Source organism: Mycteria americana, chromosome 11, assembly GCF_035582795.1.
Source record: "Mycteria americana isolate JAX WOST 10 ecotype Jacksonville Zoo and Gardens chromosome 11, USCA_MyAme_1.0, whole genome shotgun sequence".
Lineage (NCBI taxonomy): Eukaryota > Metazoa > Chordata > Aves > Ciconiiformes > Ciconiidae > Mycteria > Mycteria americana.
The window spans coordinates 9,289,714-9,306,129 of NC_134375.1; the positions used below are offsets into that span (position 1 = coordinate 9,289,714).

Genomic DNA, 16,416 nt, shown 5'->3' on the forward strand with positions numbered 1-16,416 from the left:
ATGCCTGCATAGTCCACAAAACGTTCAGCTTGGAAAAGATACTGTTGTGCTGACTGGTGATGTAGTTGTGGGGTGTATCCCTAGTTACGCTGAGTAATGTATGCCTCTTCTGTTCCTGAAAGAAAGCTATCTTTGTATTGATTAATGAAGGGCAACAGCTGCCTTTGCACAGTTATACTTTCTAATAAATGTTTTACAGTGACAGTATTTTCACCCAAAATTCACAATTGAAATAAATAACAACCTAAAAAAGATTCAATAAATCATGTTAACCCATCAAAAGTTTATTTGCACTACATTTATACTGGATATTACTGCAAATAAACTTGTAAGAAGACTTTCTAAAGCATTAAGTTGGGCTGACAAGACAGCAATTGATTTATGAGCAAGGAAGAAATCCTCTGGAAGCTGCTTGCCTACTATGTTTTGAAAACATATTTTTTCCTAAGATTTGTTTGAATCACTTACTTGCCTTGTGCAGTAAGACCAAAACGTATCAGCTTCTATTCTAGGAGAATAGAAGTTACAGAAAAGGTGAGGTTTTAATTTTAACATTACTTATGTTACAAATCAAACAGGAAAACTGCATCATTTCAGGATATTGTGCTTACAGTGCAGCAAAGCTAAGCGAGAGGTGTGTCAGCTTATCGGGTGGGAAAAACAAACTGGAGAGGGAGGTAATACAGTACCTTTTGCAGGGTGTGTTCTTAGGTACTGGATGCTAACCTAGATGTGTTTAAAGTTGACATATAATATGCAACCTGGGATATGACTGAGGACCATTAGTTAATCGTTTGTATTTAAATAAGAGATGTTCTCTAGAATTGAAACATCTCTTGTATTTAAATTAACATGATACTTACTGTCTCGTGTAGCTGAACTCTTTGCTAATTCATGTTTTATTTATCCTGCCCCTTTTATATATTGATCATCTGTTCTTATTTTCCGGTAATGTCCAGTGGCAAGACTTCCCTGTTGGCAAACTGTAACACGTACATCTCATTACTTGTTTTAAGTAATTGAAGTTAGACGCAAAGTTTCTTTCATTGGTTAGAAAACAAAGTGCAAAGAAGTAAGCAATTCAAAATAGAGTTAAATCAGTACAGCATACTCAGAAATAGGTTTCTGACATACACATTCCCAAACTTGTACTTTAAAATTGCAGGCTGCTCAGTGGGTCCTATTGATTTTTGAGGTGTTTTCCTGAAGGATTTTGCTGCCTAGTCTTTGAATTTGGGTGTGCTCACAGGTCTTTTAATTTATTCCTTTCTGATAGCCACGCTGAGAGAATTATGAGAGAAGCTGTGATAAACTGAAGACAGCACCCTTCCATGCCTCGTGCTAGTGTTTAAATCATCTGTTTAATGGTGTAACAGTTTTCTCACCTGAAAAGTACTCCTCCCTTCCACTGGCAGAAGCAAACCAAGGTTGTGTTAGTAATTTGAGAATGTAAAGAATAAGAGCGTAGTGATAGGAGGAGCTACAAGGCCCCCAGGCTCTGATTTCATGAGAAGCTGCCATCAAATTGTTCCTTTGTTCCTTGCCCCCTTGTCTCCCTCTAAACAGGACTTTGCTCAGAGTCCCACAGATCTTCCACCCGTGATCACCTGGGTGACTGTCTTCTGTAACAGAAATCAGTTGTTTCAATGGTTCTGAAGCTTTAGGGTCTTGTAGTAACTTAAACTGGCAGTTCTTGCCTTCTGTACATTTAAATATAAATGGTCAGTCTCTTGCAGTATTTCTCCAGGTTTGCTTTGCTGAAATGGGTAGCCAGACCTGGGTCTGCATATGACAACAATATCCCTGTTGGTTTGACAGACTTCTGATTTTAGAGTATTGCGCACTAGCCAGGTACCAACATGTGTCTCAATTCAAAATTCAAGGAATAATCTAGTACTGTAGAAGATCTGTGTCCCAGCAGGGATGTGATTTAAAAAAAAAAAAAAAAGTCATTACTTTTGTACTGTTGTCTTGCTTTTGACACCAATGTCTGTTAAGTCTCAGCTTTCAATTTAGTCCTCTGTATTGGTTGGTTACTGAGCAGAATATCGATTTCCATGAAGTGCTTCAGTTGTAAATGTCACTGAGCAAGAACTCACACAACACATTCCAGCTATGCTACTCCTGCTGCAATGTGCTTTATTGTTTTTCTTACATTTGCTTGACAGAGGACATGGTCTGCAGGCCCAGATATTGTAGTCCAGACTGTACTGTTGATGAATATTTGTGAAATGTGCAATACGTGGGATGTATAGAATATTGAGCTTGCACCTTTTTAAGGTGATTTCAGTGGTCAGAAAAGCTGTATTTTTTTCCTGTTTTCACTGTAGGAACATGAGGGAAGACATGTTCAACTTTCTGTGATTTTTGCAGGGCACCTTGGACGTCTTGAGACATGCATTGTGAATTTTCATGTTCCACTAAAGTGGTGGGAGATGCTGAATCTTGTGGGGGGAGGGGGGCGAGAATTGGACTCCATTTGGAATTTAAGCTGAATGGACAGTAGTTTTAAAAAAAAAGAAATCTGCCCTGGATGGCTAAGATATATTTTCCCTTTCAGCTGCTCAGTTTCTGTCTCATTGATTCTTGTGGTGTATTATCTTACCTATTGTGCTGTCTGATAGTAAAACTTCAAAAAGAAGAAATGTGAATGTTACTGGGCTTGATATTTAAGTGACTTTAAGTAACTCTCAGATGCATCCCAAAATGAACCTGGCTCCTTTTACACAAAAGGACAAAACTATACATTTTCTTCTCCAGGTCACCTGAAAAGGAAGGAGAATAGAATTCGCCAAGCCCGTTCTTTCGTGAGGCTTTGCACTCATCTGTTTCTCATCATGACAGGCTTGGAAACATAGTGTAGTCCTGATGCAAGATGTATTAATATTTAGCATCAGAGAAGAGGTGAGATGCTTGCAGAAACAGAGGGGTTTGAAGCAAGACTTGAAGCAAGATCACTGGCACGATGTGCAAGGGCAGTGCAGCCAAAGAACAGCGGGACTAGCCCGCTTCTCACAGCGTTGTAAATTTTCTCTCGAGGCATGTTGTTCCTGTGAAAGGACAGGGAGATCTGTGGCAAATGATCAGAAAGTCCCTTATGTAAAGGTGGTCTGCAAATCAATTTGACGACGTTAGTTCAGTGTTTGTGCTGAATGCTCTCATTCTCCAGGCTAAGCAGAGAACAGCATTCAGCACATAATCGAAATGCTTACTATTTCTTTTTCTTAGGTTCTGTGAAGTCCAGCCCCGCTAGGACCTCCGGCTCCCGCTCCAATGTAACACCCACGCATGCACCATGCTGGTGATATCCCATCACCCAGGGATCCTGCTGGAGCTTGGAGCCGGCCTACAAGGGGTCAGGTAAGTACCACTTGAAAACAAACTCCACAGCCCATTTCAAGGGTATCACTCTTAGTATTTCTTCTTAGTTCTTAAGGCCTAAGAAGAAAAATGTTTTGATGGATAAACTAGATACCCCTGTTCTCTTAGCCTGGCTAATGGGGCATATAATATAACACGTATTGTTTACGTTGATAGAAGTTTCACAAATTGATTTGCAGGTCACCTTTAACCTATAAGAGTGTGCATATTTGAATAAGATATATTTAGTTTGCCATACATACCATGTTTTCTGCCTTCTCTTACAACATGCTGTGTATTATGTTTAGATGAGTTCATGGTCTTGAAAAACCATAACTGGCTGCAGAAACGTCAGGTTTGTTAACGTGACTGAGGCAACAGCAATTATTGAACTGAGTTAGTTAGATCAGCAAACCAGCTAGCCCAGTAGTTTTATATGAAATGTTTGAGATGTGCAAGATCTTGTAGCAGACTGATCTAGGAAGTTTGTTCTCATTTGCTGAAATTGGTGTTTTCTTTTTTGAAATGAGGGTTTGTGTCCTTTCCAGAATGAGCTCGTATTTTTTTTAAGCTTTGTAAAAATCTTGTTGGTTGAATTCCCTCATCCTTTTTAATCTTGCTCCTCTATAAGACTGGCAAAATCATGTGACCAACTTCTACAGGGCAAACTACCTGTTGTCTGAAAAAGTTACATTTGCAGTTTCTTATCTCCTAGTTTACTTGTTTGTATGTGTTCTGGAATTATGAAAGAAAGTAAACAGATTAGGAGTGTTTCCACTTCCTAGAAGAGATCAGAATATGTGCAGCATTTTCACCCAGTTTTTTTCCAGTCCGCTGTTCATTCTTACTGTCAACTTTTGAACCTATTGTAATTTCACAGCACCATCTCTGGGTTGGTAAGCAGACAGGTCTGTTTGTCAGCTTCTGCAATGGCATTTTTTTCTACCCTTCTCTGTTCTCTTACAAAATATACTTCTTTTCTTGGTTGTTGCTATAGACTGACTTGTGATCGACATAGTGTTTTCCAGCTGGAATTGATATCATAGATCCCAGCACTTGGGAGGGAATGTTCCAATAACATACAACATATATATTAGCCTGGTGTTTAGCTCAGAGTATTTTTTTGCTTTCAGTGCCCTTTCATGTAGCTCTGCCTTGTCTTTCTGTAGCTTTTCATGCTCCTGTGCACTTGCTTAACTTCAATTTGCAAGGGAACAAAAGTTACCTGCTTCATTGCTCACTGCCTCCTTTCTGAATTATAACCACAGACCTGAAGCCTTCATAATGCTGGTGAAGACTGGTCAAGTCCTACCCTATTGCTTAGCAGTTTTCAGACACTTTTCAGAGTTGTCATGAATTATAAAGGCAACCAGCCAATATCCAGCAGCTGAGCTAACGACTCTTGACTTCTAAAACCATGTTGTGTAGTCTGGTGTAGCATCATCTTTATGTTCTATTATTTCAGTTAAGTTGTAAGATACAGAATTACAGTGTATTGTCTAGTAATTCCCAGTATCGGCTCTATAGCCTTCCTTAAGCTATAGATAAAGTATTTTATCTTGGGTTTGGTGGTTTTTTTTTTTTTTGAAGGGATGGCTGTTGCTCAAGAGATTCAGAAAATTCTGATATGCCTGCCTCTAATACTAGTATGTAAAAGCTGTTCTGAGGTGGAGTGGGTAGGGGGGCACTTGAGTAACCCCTAATAACTGAAACTTATGTTTCAGTGAGAAGTGTGTGAGATGCTCTTTTGCAGAGTGTTATAGGGGTACAGCATGCTGGCTGTTTGTGATGAATGACACCTGCGTATGGGTAACACTTAGCCTTTTCTTTCTGTCCCATCTGTTCTGTTGCATGGGCAGGGCTTCATTCAGGTGTATGAGGGTGGAGTATAAATGGGGGTGCTTTAATTGCTGCAGAGCACAGTGTAGGTGGTGTGAGAGGCAGTCACGAGAATGTTGAGGAATGTGTACATGTTGTGTACTGATATGTTTTATAGGAGTCCAGCTTAAGGGTCTCATAGGACCTGGAGTTAATTGTAGATGATATGCTGGGACTGAGTATGGTCTTTTGCTACTTAAACAGTGCTAAGTAAAATAATTCACCTCTTTGTGGTGCTATTTCTCAGGAGACTTTAGAAGGTGTGAACTGTATCCAGTGCTGATGTCCAGCTGAATAGTATTGACAGCCTAGAAAACCTCAACAGCCATTTGCGTTGGACTGTCTTATGCTGACTCTGATCTCTGATGCTCTTGGTGGGCTGGGCTGGGACTCTCTGGAAGGATATTTTTCTTCATGTACTCTACTGACTCAGTGCAGGCCCCAGAGTGGGATCCCTTTTTGTTTAAGTAGGATGGAGCAGAACTACAACTCTGAAATTTGTTCTCTTCCCTGCTCTACAAGGGCATTTTGAACACAGGAATAAAACAATGTTTCTTGGCTCTTGAAAGAAGGGAAGTGGCTTGTCTAATGTAAGAGAACTGTTAAGAGTTGGTACATTCAGATATGTGATTGTGGTCTTGGTCACTATGCGTAGTGACATCTTTCATGAAATCTTTCTTTTTCTTTCAGTTTTAAGATAAGTCTGGGACAGGTGACTCACCAAATTAAAGAGCAGTGTGACTTGGCATTCCTGAAAATGAATCTTTTGTAATGAATAGTCCTGAAGCGAACAATGTGATAGTGTTGGACCGCGTGGTTTCTTTTGACTCTGACATCTACAAATCTCATTTGCTGTTTCGCCCAGTAGCACAAGCTGTGTCTCAGTCTTCTCACTGTTCTCCAGAGCTGTATGTTTTCTTCCAGAATGTTTTTCTTGTGTGTTTAGTGTCCTTGGATTTTTCTGTGAAGCAAATGTTTCCCAACTCCTGGTTTTTTGAAACACTGGCTGCTCAGTGATGTGAGCTCAGGCCATTAACTGTACGAGAGGCTGGGAGAATGCAAGACCCAAGGTATCAAGAGGGTTTCTTTCTCCAGAGGGGAACAAACATTGTCTGAGGGATTTCAAAGTGCATTTAGTATTTTTCTCTGACGCCGTGATCTGCTTAAAGCAACATGTAGTTGGCAGGGTAATGTCTTGTGAGGTGAGTGGCAACATGGATGTGAACTAGGAATAAAGACAGAGGGAAGGTGGCAGTCGAGTTGGTGGTAGGTATGTATCCTGTGCCATGGTGAGCCATGGGAGGTGTTCAGGAAACTGACACTTCCTGAAGCATGAAGACAGAGTACAACCCTTTTTGTCCTTCTCAGGAGGACCTGGTGGAGAGACTTGTTGGACTGAGTTCATATTGGTTCTACCTGCTGTGCTTCTTGGCAGTGGAAATAACCCATGGAAATACCTGTCTTTCGAACAGATATGAAGTTTGCAAGCCAAGTGAGGATGGCATGGAGTATGTTACTCTCTCTGTTTACTTTCGGGAAAAGACAATGAGGCAATCCAGCAATACTTCAGGGACCATACTCTTTGGTCAGCCACTATTAATATCTGTGCCGAAACACAAGCTCACTGTGGATCACTTGTACAGTGTGGTTTTGGAGCAGATCAGGTAAGTCATATCTCTACCTTTTGAAGCCTATGCAAAGTTCTAGTGGTCGCTTATTCAGTTACACTGTAATAGGATTACTGCATCCTTGTTAACAGGAGGAATTTTCCTTGATTTGTGTGTGGTGGATAAACCAGGACTTGCATTGCATTAGTGTCTGGAGGGCCCAGGGACATTTCAAGGTCCTCGTTTTTTGGGCTCTGTAAAAGCAGGCTGTAAGATAACGCTGGTGGAGGTCACAAGGGAAGCTATCTGCTTGGTGTTGCAAAACGAGTCAGGAGAAGGGCTCAGGCCATATTTTCAGGGCTCTCAGATGGGGCCACCATAACTTATTTTTGCCTTTTCCATCTACTGCCCGTAAAACTTGGAACAAGCAGTGAGAACAGAGACTTACTGAATTGTTGTTGTTTGACTCATTCTGAGAGCCCTTGGCCTGTAAATGGTGCTGTACAGGATGGGCTCTGGTTTGCTGAGGGGGATTGGACAGCAAGAACTGAGGGGTGCTGTTGTACTGATGTACAGCTTTGGTATGATCATGTGATAAACATACTCCCTCTCTTTAGCCGCTATGTGAAACTCCCTTTGGTGGAAGAATACTCTACACCCTGCCCAGACAAAGGAACCTGCAATGGCTCCAATGGTGTGGTTGAAGGTAAAGTCCTTTTAAAATTGCCTGGAAGCTTTTCAGCACTTAAAGCTTTTTATTAGCATTTGGTTTGTGCTATGTGTATTTGTCTTAAACTCTAGCAGATTGTTTTTTCACAATGATTAAACCACGCTATTGTGGTTTAATCACAACGATTAAAGATTGTTTTTTCACAATGATAAACCCATGCTATGGTGAGAATTCTTGTAGACCGTTTTCCTTCCGAGGGAGATCAGATGTGTGTAAGCAGCAGCAGCAGGAGAACAATGTGTGGTGTGCATTCATCTTGACCAATGTTAGGGAAGTCCTTGCTTCCCTGCTAGGTGTTCAGGTGCCTCCCTCCAGAGGCAACTCCTTTCCTAATATGCCCTTTGGTGATGAAAATTGGCCTGTTAGGTCACAAAGACAAGTTTTGGAGAAATAAAGTGGAAATGGTATTTTCTATTCATGGACCTAGAATCACGAGGTCTCATTCCTAGGTTAGATGCTTACAAGGAAGCTTTTAATGCTGATGGCAAATGCATGTTTCCCTTTCCTTTTTGAAATGATTCACTTGTGCTGCTGTGAGAGTAACAACTGGAACAAGTTAAATGGGAAATTTTAAATGGGGAAAAAAATCTGCCTATTTTTCCGCAAATAATCGAAATAACTTTCCTGGAGACTTACATATTCCTTTCTGTAAAGACACCCAACTGCAACCTTGCTGATTCTCTTGGGATGTTTATTAGGTTGTGCTGTCAGAAGGTGTGATTGTTAGCCTACTGTGAACTGAGCACTCTCATTATGTCTGATACTAGGATATAAAACCCAGCACACTACCTGGCATCTGCTAAAGGAAAACATACAACTTAGATGTAGTGGTTAGCAAGCACAGATTTCTTTTTCTACATGTCTTTTCACTACTTTCTGAGTAATCGGTGTGTGTCATAACAGGCTCATGCAAACAGCTGTCAATGTGAGGTGTCAGTCTAAACTGTCACTGAAGCTCTTTAATATTGTGCTTGTTTTAAATTTTGCCAGGTGACATTGAAGAGATGGAGCATCAGGATGGCGAACAGGAAGGCAAGGAAAAGCTGGCAGAAGTTGATCCCTGCCACTCTGAGGGTTGTATGCAGATCGAGTCAGCAAGAGACCTGCAGCCTTGCAAGAAGCAGCATTTCACTTTTAGCCTCGTGAATTCCTCTGGGACCTCTGAGATAAACTCCATTGTAGAAGGAAAAATCTTAAAACTGAATGGTAATTATTGTCTTGCTATCTTTTTTTCTTCCTTCTCCTTACATCTTTGCAATAAATGTTTCTTCTTTCCTGTAGCTTTTTCTGCGCTTGCTATTGACTGGGATTCTGATACGCGGAGGCTACTTTTTGATGAACAGGAAGCACAGGTTGTAGTATGCTCTTTTCATAAATAATCAGTATGTAAACTTGCATGGTACTTAACATGATTACAGTAAATGGTGAAATGTAGGTGTAGCTCCCTTCATAAAAATTGGAGTCACCAGCATGAGATATGTTTACTTAAAATATTTTAGTTATAAGGTCTATAGATCTATAATTGCTGATCTGTTTCCAGTGTGTTCTGAAAAGTAGATGTTTTAATTTCAAAGCTAAATATTCTAGTTCATAGTCCACTCAACAAACAAAACAAACCCCCAAAACTTGAAAGAAACCTGAAACCAAATTCATAGAGCCTAATAGAAAGCTCAGTATTCTTTCTGTGAAAGTTCTGGATCGTGTTTTGTAACAGAATAACCTGTTGTTACTCTTTTGCGAAAAAACCAAAACTCACCAACTTTGTAAGGACATAAGTAAAGGCATACTATATTTTCTCTTACGGACTGTTTGTAACACAAGAAAGGAGTGACCAGAAGCTTGAGGTGATTGTGTGGGTGGGGAAGGCGGGGGGGGACAGAAATAGGCAGCATGGTGAAGGTGAGCATGTTCCTTTTCGTGATGTCAAGCATTAAAGACTACGTGGAATTGAATAAAGCATGCATCTCTTTCACTAGGCATTTGAAAAACATGGAAGTATGTTACAACCACAGAAGAAGAAGGCTGTGGTAGCCCTCAGAGACTGCATAGAGCTCTTCACTACTATGGAAACGCTTGGTGAACATGACCCGTGGTAAGAGCCTCTGCCTGCCATCTTTATTGTGAAATGCCATAACTATTTGAGTTCACGTTATTTGTAATGGGATTCTGATAATTTCCCAAGTCTATCCTTTTGTCTTCATCTGTGAGAAGTCTTATCAGTTCTGTGTTAAGTCATTGACTCAGTAGGCTGCAGATGTGGGTTAATAAAAAGTATTTGTTTCCTGCCTTTATTTTTTAAAAAAAAGGAAGTGGGCATGTAGCTTCCAAAGATCAGGCTATGTTTAATTCCCCAGCATACATTTGTCTTCCAGACAGTCAGAGGAAACAGTTGTGGTAATAGAGTGAAAGCATGTGGCTACCTTAGGGTTTAATCCTGTATTATTTCTAGCTTGAACCAGTCCTGACCTGCTCCGAACTCTACCAAATCCCTAGTCCAGAGGAGCTAGGTACAGCAGATCCTAAGTGACCAAAATGTGATCACTGTATGTTCAGCAGATCTCTGGACGTTGTTTGCTAGGTGTGTAAGAAAATAACTTACAGGGTAGTAGGTGATTGTTTATTATTAATTTCCAATTACATGCTATAGATGTGTTTGCAACTGTTACCTGTTTGAGCTGCATCAGGAGATAATAAAGAAGTAACAGGACCTTTAAACCTTTTTTTTAGTTTACAAAAGAAAAATTAATCTTTGTACAATGTTCAGTTAACGCACTTGCCATAGGACATTTTGCCTATGAAGTGAAAGCAAGTTGCATTTTGGAAACCCCTGAGGAAGTGGGTTCACCTGCATATTCCACAGCCAAAATGCCTTCTATAAGGCAGGGACTGTACTGTGCTATTGAGGCATCATTAATGGAAGGCCAGAAGCTTTTCTTTTAATGTAGTCATTAATTTCCTTGTTTGTTACTCCCTCCTCAGGTACTGCCCTAACTGTAAGAAACATCAGCAGGCCACAAAGAAGTTTGACTTGTGGTCTTTGCCCAGGATTTTGGTTGTGCATTTAAAACGCTTCTCATACAGCAGATACTGGAGGGATAAACTTGACACTGTTGTGGAATTCCCTATCAGGTAGGATTCTTCCCTCAAGCTAGGAAGAGCTTGAAGCTGGTCAAGAGAAATTTACTTCTGATGTTGCTGTTGGGTGGGCTTGTTATTAAAGCTGTAGCTGGAACAGCTCTGTCTTCTGGGTTTGAACTGCAAGACAACAGGCATGAGTGGAGTTGTGTTTGGTGGTTGTGTTAACCTTAATCAGCTCTACACATCTCAAAGAACACTCGTTACTAGGAGGTACTGTTTCTTCTGAAATTAGGTTAAAACCATGTGATTCTGCTGAACCAAGAGAACTTCTACAGAAAATTTAGCAAATTTGTTGGGCAGAGGTGCACTTGTAGTTGCGCAGTCCTCAGTACTACAAGATTAAAGCCTGCCCCATCCCTCTGCTTCTGCTTCTCAGCATCCTGCTACAGGATGAAGTGTATTCCTTACTACTCTTGTCTCACTTTTCATGCCTACACAGGGACACTCTGACCTGTCTTTTGTTCAGCACCTCCCTCTAAATCTTTTGGCAGCGCTTGATGTGTTTACCAGGACCTGCCCTGTGTGGGAGGGGTAACATGTCTAGTCTTTACACTAATAACATCTGGCTGTTGAGCAGCAGAGTGCAGCACTTCTCCACCAGTGCTGCGTGCCTGCAGAGCTTCACTGGTATCATGCATCACTTTTTAGAAAGCGCTGATTGCTGGTGTACTGATACTTTTGGATTTCCTTCCAGGGGTTTAAACATGTCCGAGTTTGTCTGCGACCCAAGAGCAGGCTCATATGTGTATGACCTCATTGCAGTTTCCAATCACTATGGAGCCATGGGAGTAGGCCACTGTGAGTAACTGCTTCTCTGTCCTTTGTATGCAGGCAAACATAGGCAGAGGGGTCATGGGAGGGCTCTGTGTGTTGGAGATGTGCAGCAGCCCTCGCCAAGGGTGTCTAGTCCAAAACTTACCTCTGTTCTGTATGCAGGTGAATATCATAATGGAAGGTAATGTCCTTCCTGTTAGGATTTGCAGAGCAGCTAGCCAGTTTGTGTAGTTTGCAGCTGCCTGAGGTCTGACTCTGATGCTTGTGGGACCTTGGTTAGTAGTCATTGGAGGGTGTGATGGTGCTCCCCAATTTATGAGTGGAGTCAAAAGATTTTTCAATGCCGAACATGAAATTGTGGAAAGGACCTTCTTACTGGAGAGTGCTGGGGAGAGTCTTCAGCATAAGCTGTCAGTTCAGCTCCCAGAGAGCAGCTGCTTGTCCAGCGTGGGTGCAGCATCACAGCTGCAGAGCAGAGATTGCCAGCAGTCAAGCCAGCCAAGCAGGAGATTGCCAGGTTCCCTCAGTGGTGGTGAGACAAGGTCTGATGAGCAGCAGTTGCCCGTAAGCCAAGAAGACAGAGCAGAGGGTATACCTTGTCATGAAGCTGGGTCTGATGCCTTTCTGCATTTCCTATCCTGAATTCTGTTTGCTGCAATAGCAATTTAAAGCACTTTTTTCTTTCATTTTCCTTTGTTCCAGACTTTTTCTAAAATAAGCCACAAACAAATGTGTAGTTCTTGGAACCTCTTGGTTGCACAGCTGGCACTAGCTTGCAGTAGAATCCTCTCCACCTTTGCTTGGCTCACAAGGGCTTGACAAGGGCTCACACAGCAGGGAAAATATCATGTCATCAGGAGGAAAAAACCCTTTGTTATATATGACAAGTTTGATATATGACAAGTCTGTATTTTCTGTCACTGGCTTTGTTGCAGCATAGGTGAAATGCATCTGTAGGTGGAGATCCGTGTACCAGGTCGCTGTGCAGATCCATGCTGTAGGTGACACTTCTAGAACCACCCAGAAGTGTTTTACTGTGAGGATTATGAGCTCCCATTTGGCAGTGTATGTGCTTAACTCGTAGGGTGTGTCACTGTAGGATAGCATTAGCTGAAGGGGGATATGTTTTGAGGTTGGAGATCATAGTCACAGAAGTCTTGGTTGGAAGAGAGTTTGCAGGACTTTAGTCCAGCTTCCTTCTTGAGCGAGGACTCTTAAAAGCACTAGATCCCCCATCAGCAGAAAACTCATGAAAAATGTGAAAATGCAGTCTTAAACTGTGTGTTTGGGAAAGCTCTGGTTCAAGGCGGGGGGGGAACAAAACAGTATAATCTTTTTCCTAAGTTTCTTTGCCCTTTATCTCAGCTATCAGGGGTAAGTCTGGTCAGTGGGACATGATTCTAGACTAGCTGGACCAGCTGGCAAGTTCTGGAAGATGTGTATGTTGGTGAACTAGGTTTGGGATAGTTAATGTCAAAGCTAGCTCCTGGCCTCCCGTGCACACTCAGTTTGAGTCTTGAGCATTGCTGGTGCAGTGCAGCTGGCGTGGCGTTACCTACTGGTCTTCCTTGGAGTACTGAGCTGCAGTTTCTTCTCCTGACAGACACTGCCTACGCAAAGAACAAAGTGAATGACAAGTGGTACTACTTTGATGACAGCAATGTATCGGTGGCTTCAGAAGACCAAATAGTGGTGAGTATTTGGCCTGAGGCTAATCTGAGTTTGTGCTGAAAGTGTGGTTTCCTGCTTTGGGTGTTACATTTCCAGCCAAGCTGCGTGGATTGTTTCAGATGGTTTTCTTCTTTGTTTGGTAGACAAAAGCTGCGTATGTGCTGTTTTATCAGCGCCGAAGCAGTGAGGAACATACTGCCCCATCTCCTCCCCAAGAAGAGTGTGACGGCATGGATACCAACTAAACATCACCTCCAGCGCTCAGCCACCATGTTAGCAGTCACTCTTCTAAAGCCATGCCTGAGGCATCTGAATATTTTTTCTTCCTTCTGTAGGAGTCAAGCAGAAAATCTAGCACTGAAAGATTCAGTGCCTGGGGGTTGCAGAATAGCACTGGAGAGCCAGGAATAGGTGCTGACGCTTGGGTATTTAGAGGCCAAAAATAATATATATTGGAGCTTCAATAAAGTTCTTTTTAAAATCTGGATGAGCTGTGTGGCTAGAGGCAGGGGTCGGGGCTGAGCTGGGCTGGGGCTGTGGGTCTTGGCCTGAGGGCTGTAGCTGGGGTTGGGAGAGTACAGCCTGAGCTGGAGGCCAGGTCACAGCAGAGCCTTCTGGGGCCCTTGGAGTACGGTGGGTACGATTCTGTGAATCGGCGGGGGGCTTCCTGCCAGCTCTCTGGTGTTGCTGTTGGGCCCTGCCTGTGTCAGGGAGGCTTGCTGCACCCTTTCTGGAAGCTCGGTTCAAATCTTTGTATGTCTGGCCTGTCTGTTGCAGTCTCTGCCATCGAACGTTGGTCCCCTTGCTAAGCAGCAAACGTTTCTCTTTCTTGTGTCCTTTCATTGATGCATTTGAGGCTGTTCTGGGCAGTTTTGACTCAGCCTCTTTCATGTGAACACTGAATCCTGTAATGTAGGAAACTTCACCGGAGGTAAATCATACCCGCCTATGGTATGGCATATGTGCAGGCTGTTCTGCACAGCGATGCAGGATACAGCTGTTCTGGCTCCCATTCTTCTGCAGAGAAAATATCACCCATAAGGTTGGCAATTTCTTGTCCTCTCCATCCATCTCCTACACCCCTCATTTCCAGGCTGCTCTGTTAGCACTTTTCTGCCTCCACTATTTCTCCTATGGTTTGTGCAGTGGCAGCATTTTTATCCTTTTTTGCTCATTTATGTGACTCTTAGAGCTTTTTCTCCAGCAAAGCTCAGCACTGTGTCCCCAGAGCTGTCACCTGTAAGGATGACAACCCAATGCAGTGGATTGTGTGAGTTTTCAGCCTTTTCTCTTGGGACTTTTGGTTTTTTTTTGGACTGCTCTTTTAGCCTTTCTCCTGCTCCCTTGGGTGCTGCCCTTTAGATACCTCACCCCATCATGTTCTGCGAGGCTGCAGGTGTGACAGTCTTGTCCGAGGTCTCTCTGCCTTAGCTGTTCAATAGTTCTGCTCCATCCGTTCGGCGCAACTGGAAAATGCTCTTCCCTGTGTCCTCCTTTACTGTCTGTGTTACTTGTAGGACTCAAGTCCAGGTTTCTTCTTGAACAAGGACTCCTGTGAGCACTAGATCAGGTCAGTCCTTGGTGGAGAACTGGTCTTCCATGTGAAAAATGGGAAAAATCTAGAGCCTTAGTCTGTGTTTTTTAGGGAAAGATCTAGCTCAAGTTGGTGAACCAAACAGGAGGGTTTTTCCTTCTTGGAGCCAAGTGCATTGGCAGAACAAAAGGCTAAGACAGGCTACTGCCCTGCTTTTTTTCCCCCTCTGAAATGCATGCTTGCAGCCACTCAGTCCGCTGTGCACAGTCCCTGTGGCTTCATTGCTGAACATAACCTTCTCTGGTCAGCGTACCAGCGGTCATCCATTTAACTCCAAATATGCCAGCTCAGCTCCCTTTCCACAGCTCTCGGTGACAAGCCCCATAGGAAATTGTTGTGTGTCCGTCCCTGCACCTCTGCTGTGCTGCAGCCAAGCAAAAGCCCAGCCAGCTACTCGCTGTCTTCTGCTCCGAGCAATGGGAAGGGAGGGCAGCACATTGCGGCCCCTTAGGCAGGGCGCTGGGAGGTGATAGAGAGGAGGAGGGAGGGCTGCCTCTAGCTGGCACGCTAGTGTTGTGATCCTCTTCTGCGGAATTTTGCTTTTAAAGCATTGGAATTTGAATTTTGAGATCAGAATTGCTTAATTGCTTCTGCTGTTCTGGTTTTGGGGTTGTTTGGGATTTTTACAACTCTTAATATTGTATTACTGCTTTTTTCCTCGTTACTGAGGGGAGCATCCAAAAAGCAATTTTTAAGCTGTAGTACTGCACTGAATTACTCTGATCAGCATTTTTCTGTTCATTTTACCCTGAAAAAAAATCATGTGGGCATTCTAAAATGGGGTAGAGAGGAAAGGGAGGGGAGTAAAACACCTTTTTAGAAGAAAAATCAATCTGAAATAGCCTTTGTTCTCCTCCTTGCCTCCCTACCTGTGCTGACACTTGAGAAATGCATCAGTGGGGCTAAATCTCCGATGCTCAGATGCTGAACAGACTCTGTTGTACTGCAGAAAAAGTGGCCCAGCTCTTACTTTCTCTGCCTCTGAGCTGATGGGTTTCAGCTGGTGTGTGTGTGTGCTGTAATACCAGACCTGTTTTTTAGACTAGCACTTTGTAAGTGGCTGGCTCTATTGTACAAAGAGGAAAATTAAAGAGTGGTTTGCACTGAAACTGGGTTTTGTTGTATTTTCAGCTTTCATTATGTGACCTGAGACTGCTGGGTGTGGGGATGCCTGGTGCTCCAGGAGCTCTTTTGGCTGGGGAGGGTGAGTCCTGTAGAGCCAGCCCCTCCCTGCTCTGCCAGTGGGGATCTGGGGAGAAAAGCAGGCATTGCCTGCACTGCTCTGTACATCTGAGAGTTTGCGCTCACTCCAGGGTTGCTTTTTCTCGCCTGTGGCACTGGGTTGCTGATATCTGGTGCTGTAGCAAAGCCTGTCCTTGCCTTTCTGTGGCACTGGGCAGCCTCAGCTATGGCTTCCTCATCATTCCTCTTCCTCTGCGGATCTTGGGGAGGGTCCTGGCCTTCCTTCTGTCTGTTTTCTTCAGGGGTATCAGAGCTGCTTGTGGCTGTACCACTGAAATAGTTGTCCTGCAGTCGCTGCCATTTCCTCCTCAAGGCAACCTGAATGTGTATATGAGAGCAGGCTGGAAAAGACTGAGGAAGTTAAATGCAGCAGGCTTGTGTGCATTAACCATTGGTGTGCGTGCAGGGATTCTGGGAGACTG

At 43.0% G+C, this 16,416-nt stretch overlaps 1 protein-coding gene across 3 annotated transcripts in view; it reads left to right on the forward strand.

Moving 5' to 3' along the window:
- The window catches only part of USP4 (ubiquitin specific peptidase 4), a 43,847-nt gene extending 30,204 nt beyond the window's left edge, over positions 1-13,643 (forward strand). For 2 of the 3 annotated variants that reach the window (XM_075514500.1, XM_075514501.1), the window contains 9 exons: positions 6,711-6,902; positions 7,463-7,551; positions 8,566-8,781; positions 8,857-8,927; positions 9,552-9,667; positions 10,555-10,704; positions 11,408-11,511; positions 13,091-13,179; positions 13,302-13,643. In XM_075514500.1, coding sequence (XP_075370615.1) covers positions 6,711-6,902; positions 7,463-7,551; positions 8,566-8,781; positions 8,857-8,927; positions 9,552-9,667; positions 10,555-10,704; positions 11,408-11,511; positions 13,091-13,179; positions 13,302-13,403 — 1,129 coding nt within the window. In that variant the 3' untranslated portion in view covers positions 13,404-13,643. Of the gene's footprint in view, positions 1-3,228; positions 3,361-6,710; positions 6,903-7,462; positions 7,552-8,565; positions 8,782-8,856; positions 8,928-9,551; positions 9,668-10,554; positions 10,705-11,407; positions 11,512-13,090; positions 13,180-13,301 lie in introns of those variants that run through there. The other variant, XR_012777524.1, reaches the window with a different exon arrangement.
- Positions 13,644-16,416: the final 2,773 nt, after the last annotated feature.